Source organism: Mus caroli, chromosome 3 (assembly GCF_900094665.2).
Source record: "Mus caroli chromosome 3, CAROLI_EIJ_v1.1, whole genome shotgun sequence".
NCBI lineage: Eukaryota > Metazoa > Chordata > Mammalia > Rodentia > Muridae > Mus > Mus caroli.
Window position 1 is genome coordinate 115,264,824 of NC_034572.1, and position 6,000 is coordinate 115,270,823.

Below are 6,000 nucleotides of genomic sequence, written 5' to 3' on the forward strand. Positions count from 1 at the left end.
GTGAATAAGACTGTACAGAGCAAGCACTGGGGAGAAAACTCAGAGTAGGAAACAGAGACAGGCCCGGATGCCTCGGAGTTTAAGTACACTTCCCTGAAAGTGACAACTGGGAAAACTTCCAAAGACATGTAAGGACCTTATCATGAGGAAAACCATTTCTGTCCACCTGCAGCAAGCAGGCATGAGGACATGAAGACAGGAATGGGCCTTGCCTCATAGACAGACAGACTGGCTCTGCTGGAGGAGACAGCAAGGGGAGCAGCAGCAGCAGTTACTGGGCTCAGAGACATGCGAGGTAGGGAGAGGAGGAAGTGTCAGCAAGTCCTAAAGAGCAGCACAAGCCAAAGCACTCCACGCCAGCCAGGCTCCAACTGTGCTAATACAGTCTCCGCGGTATTCAAAGCAGCCAAAGGTAGACACTGCCCACGCAGATGGAGAGAACGCAGTGAGTGCACACAACAAATACCACTCCACTTACAGAGGGATAAACTAGGCCCGCATTGAGAGCCTATGGAGGATGAAGGGAGAAGTCCTAGCCTGCAGAAAGCCCACTTGCTTTCTGATGGCCAATCGGCCTTCTGATGGCTTTCCAAAAGAAAGGAATCCTGGTTCTCAGAAGTGTGCAGTGGGCACAAATAACCTAAACAGTGATCTTCAAAATTCAAATACAAATCATACAAGAAACAGTCATGTGCTGCCATTTCACTTTACCATGGCCTCTCATATCACCAGTGTAATTAGGAAAACATCAGCAGCACTGTTTATTTGGCTGATGTCCTACTTGGAAAGGCTACACTAGGTACAACTGTACTGCTTATTTTTCAGGGGCTAGTGACACTCCCTGCTAAGCCTGATGGCAGATGAAGAGGACCAATTCACTCTGGCTCTGACATATACAATATGGCACATGCCTCACCCCCAAAACACAACACACAAAATATATAAGTAAAATGTAAGAGAAAGAGGGAGAGAGAGAATGACTCTGAATTGTTTATATGAATGTAAATCATGCTGCACAAAGAGATTTTGATTTAGATTTTTTTATTTAAGGAGATTAAAGTTCTATTTGCATATTTAAATGTTCAACATTCGTGGATATTCTAATTAGATACATCTTAACATGGACTTTATTTGCAAAAAAAAATTAAGATTATTTTTTTTCATGTGTGTGTGCATGCTTGTATAAGCGTATGTGCATCATGTGTGTGTAGGAGCCTGCAAAGACCAGAAGAGGATGTCAGATCTGGAGAACTGGAGTTACAGTTAGCCACCAGGTAAATGCTGGGAACAAAAGCTGGTTCCTCTGTGACTTCTAACTCCTGAGCCACATCACCAGCAAAACAAACTTGTTGTAGTCGTAATCACTGAGAATTTAAAGCCAGTCCATTTTAAGAAAAATGAGATTTCTAGATGGTTCAAAGACATAGTCTCAAATGTGACTGTATGAATTTATATAGAGACAACTCAAACTTTAAAGTTAATTTAAATATTCAATTTTCAATTCATATTTTGAAGATGATTTAAACTCATATAAACATTTTAAAACTTACTTCAAAACTAAGGTCTTGGATCAAGATGTCGCCATTTGGTGTTGCTAAAGGAACATGATCAAACCTAAAAAGGACATTAATAAAAAGAGGGAAATTAAGACATGTAAGGAACTTAAATAATTCAATACTACAAATAGAAATAACCCAACACAGCAAAAGACCATTCAGACACTTCATAAATGAATACATTCAGGGGACAAAATGCAATTTAAAAGGTCCTCGAGCTCTCCTAGCACCACAGAAATGCAAATGAAAACTGCCAGGAGCATCACCCTATTAAGGATGCAGCCATAAAGACAACTGTAAGTGCTGGCAAGACGCAGTGGAAGAGGAATCCTTAGCCACTGGCGGTCAGAATGGAACGAAACAGCAATGACAGGAAAGCAACATGAAGGTTCCTCACTTAACTGCTCTAAGTGTCCTGCTTCAGACAGGCACTCCTAATTCCAGGAGGCTATCTGAAGGAAATAAAGTAATTGCTGCAGAGTGGTACCTGTGCTCTCCCCCTCCCTCCCTCCCTCCCTCCCTCCCTGCCTGCCAAACCAGCTGGCGACACTCCCTGTCTTCAACAGACAAATAGATAAAGAAGTATCATATGTGTAAGCACACACTAACACAGGGAGTATGTGTGAGGTTTTCTCAGCCTTAAAAAGAAGACAAGAGAACCTGAATCTGGAGTGCCAGAGAGATGGCTCTGTGGTAGGAGCCCTTGCTGCTCTTGCAGATGGCCCAAATTTGGTTCCTGGCAACAGTATCAGGTGGCTCAGAACCATGTGTAACTCCAGCTGCAGGGGACTCAATGCCCCTTTCTGCCTCGACATGCACCTGCGCACACATGGTGCACACACATACAAGCAGGATCACACACAAGTAAATATTTGTTTTAAACTCCTCAAACAACAAGCATGATTTTAAAAGAACTGAATTGATTATCTTTTTGATGATTATGGTAAGAAAAACAAGAGAGAAAAAGAAACACAGTTCACATGTAACTTCTATGTAAAATGCGGTAGTGGTCGCTAGGGCCTGAGGGAAAGGGGAGTGAAGGTGTTGTCATTCCAGGATCATGAAGGAAGATGAGTGAGTTCTCGGTCTAAGCAGCAGCACAGGAACTACAGTTAAAAGTGAGCTCTGCACACACAAAATAACACAGACATCCACTACATACATTCAGGGGTAGAAATAAAAGATATAATAATTAGCTGAAATAGGAACATTACTTTACAATATGTAGGTAATATCAAAACATCAAATTACACACACGCACACACACACACACACACATATAAATGTTTATGTACCTTAATCATAAACTTAACTTTTAAGACACTGGTACACCAAAGCTATTTAAAGTGTTTTAAAAATCAGCTTTAAAGCACAAGCTGAAGAGCAGGGCTGCATGCAGTGTACACACTGTGTAGTACAGCTCAGCCTTTCCCAGTACGTACTTTATAATGTTGTCTGTATTGATGATTTCTCCAGCACCAGGGACCAAGGGACTGGCTTGTGCTCCTTCAATACCTTAATAGAAAATAATTATGAAGATATCATATATGGGAAAAAATTAAAACCATGACTGCAAACTATGATGTTTGTATTTACCCTTCTCCTGCTGTGACACCATTGTACGTTCATATCTGCCATGATTTAAGTCCTTTAGTACTTGCATTAATTCTGTAATCCGAGCAGTAAAACTAAAATTTAATAGAAATCATAATCAAAAGTCTATTACACCATGTATATAAACTGAAATGTCTAACATCGAAGCTCAGCTTAAGAGACATAACCCAAAGGAAGTCTCGTCAACATAAAATATTAATAACATACACGTCCTACTTTGCTTCAGTAAAAGAGAAAGGACAAGAAAACGAGGAAGAGGTTTCACAGGAACCTCCACCCCATTCAGAGGCAAGACAAGTGTTTCCCGTGGTCACCAACACATATTCTTGCTAATACTCTCCACAGACACAGGAAGGCTGGGTTCTGAGCTGCCAGAGTGACCTACTGTTACATATAAAACTGGCCATTCTATCAAGAAGGAAGGATCCACTCATGCGCACTGCTTCTCTACAAAAGGGGGAACTGAGGACATCTCTACTCTCATAGTCTGGAGAGGGGAAATGATAAAGAATTCGTAATATTTGATGAAAATCACTGGACAATAGAAACCAGGCCCGTGATAAGAAGTTGGGGAGTGTAAGAAGGACATGAAGGTGAGCAACTGGGGTGTTTGTTTGTTTGCTTGTCTGGTGTAAATTACAAGCAGAACCCCCAGGGAGCCTTGGGAGGTGACTCGACTTGAGAGTGCATTTACACTTGGTGTTGACCCTGTCACAGAAGGCACTGTCCCTGCAGACATGAATTTTGTGTGCATTAAGTATGATGTTTTAACATACCAATCACTCCTTAATAAACTGGTTTTTGTAGTGTAAGAGAAAGAGAAAAAAAGAACTCAGTTGCCAGTATCAATCCTTAGGGGGTAAAAATCTATAGCTGAAAACAAAAATATTCAAATGTAAAACTACTCACTAACTTAAATTTCTGTTAAAAACAAAAACAAAAAATAAAACAAAACAAAAGGCTGCCAAGAATCATTTCCCAGCGTATCCAAGGCCAGCGTCCACGAGGGACGGCAAATGACCGTGACACTTGCCTAGCTAAGACTCACACAGCTGCCTTCAGGAAGCACGAGAGGCTCCGGAGCCAAGTCCTCCTTAGTTTTCTATCAAACCAGCTTCCCCGAGGGGCAGGGGCAGGACCTCCCATAACTTTCATCTCACCTGGGTACCAGCTTATAAGAACAATATATGCTTAACGATTACTCCATGCAATTGCATATTAGTACAAATCTTACCCAGCCAATCTAGTCATTTCACGCCCAGCCAAAACTATACGACCCAAAGCTTGAGACATCCTCAAAAGCATTCTTCCACTTTGGTAGTAATCCTTAAAGACAAATGAGTATTAGATTTTGCTCACGTTCCTAAAATAGAACAAAGCCTGAATTTTGAATTTTCACTTCATTAGTGTAAGAAGTTTACCTCCAGCAGCTCTGAGTGCGTGCTGTGAAGGTGGCGAGGGTGTGCCAGATCTAGGAAGGGGCGACTGACAACCAGGTACCCGACGACAGTGGCAACATCTGAAACAAAACAGTTAAGATTTTAAATGACATTATTTTACTTTTCCCACAAATCATGTTGCACCATCTCTTTTAAAACATACTTACATTTGGCAATGATGCTATCAATGAAACCCATAGAAAATCGAAAGAAAATGAAATTATGTAGGTGTTCCACCTGACAGGAAACAAAGCAAAGTATGGTTAGACAAACAGCAAATTTTCCCTAAGGATAAAGCATAATTAATTTACAAACATATACTGAATGGCTATGATTCCTGACTGTTACACAGCACACAGTGAGGACAATGCTTAACAGTGCTCAGATGGCAAACACTCTGCATCACACCGTGTTTACTTGACAACGTTGTTTCCATTACACATAATATACTAATTACACACAATAGCATGGTGCTGCTTCCAATCCTGCCAGACACCTAGACACACAAACTCATCAATCACCAAAGCAAAGAGGGAGCATGAGATGCCATTTCAAATACTCGTGTCAGAGACGGTCAAGTTGTACTAAGTTATGGGTACATGTCTGCAGACCCACAGGCTGAAAACAGTGCTTTGAAACTCTAAAAACTCTATAGTCATGTTAGATGGCAAAAATATCATTTTTGAAATAGCCTAAGACAATTTTTTAGTATTAAAATATGTGTTCAACATCACAAAGTCCCACTAAAATACTAGCTCCCTGTGGGTGAGGCAAGATCTCACCCAGCACGCTCACCACCTAATTCTTGCCTGCACTTAAGCCGCCTACCTGCCACTGAATATCTTCTGAGTCAGTCTAACTATCTGAACTCAAAATAGCAGCAAATAAAGAAAAACAACTTTTAGAAAACATTTATAATCCAAATCAAAAGGCCAACAAACTATGACCAACAAATTCTAGCGTGCCACTTATGTTGCAAATCAATTTAGCACAGCCACACAACTCATGTATGTATTGTATATCCAACAGAGACTACATGGTCAGGAAACTTAAAATGCAAATATGTACATACTATCCGGTCCTTCACAGAAAAAGCTTGCTAACCTTACTCTACAAAAGTCTCCACTGATCTGTAAGGACCATTAAATGAATCACCCAACGAGAGTTCTACAGCAAACACTGCAAAAATGAACAAGATTATTTTAGTAAATAAATCTATTTTATAAGTGGAAAATTTAATGTTGATGCAATAGTTTTAAAACTCATTTTTAGTTTAAAACACAAAAAAAAAAAAAGCCGGGCGTGGTGGCGCACGCCTTTAATCCCAGCACTCGGGAGGCAGAGGCAGGCGGATTTCTGAGTTCGAGGCCAGCCTGGTCTACAGAGTGAGT

The 6,000-nt window shown here is 40.7% G+C and overlaps 1 protein-coding gene across 2 annotated transcripts in view; it reads right to left on the reverse strand.

Annotated features, from left to right (window-relative positions):
- The window catches only part of Abcd3 (ATP binding cassette subfamily D member 3), a 58,585-nt gene that overhangs the window by 11,139 nt on the left and 41,446 nt on the right, over window positions 1-6,000 (reverse strand). For both annotated transcript variants that reach the window (XM_029475605.1, XM_021157215.2), the window contains exons 11-16: window positions 4,777-4,846; window positions 4,592-4,689; window positions 4,405-4,496; window positions 3,153-3,244; window positions 2,999-3,071; window positions 1,551-1,614 (exon numbers count right to left, since the gene is read on the reverse strand). In XM_029475605.1, coding sequence (XP_029331465.1) covers window positions 1,551-1,614; window positions 2,999-3,071; window positions 3,153-3,244; window positions 4,405-4,496; window positions 4,592-4,689; window positions 4,777-4,846 — 489 coding nt within the window. The remainder of the gene's footprint in view (window positions 1-1,550; window positions 1,615-2,998; window positions 3,072-3,152; window positions 3,245-4,404; window positions 4,497-4,591; window positions 4,690-4,776; window positions 4,847-6,000) is intronic.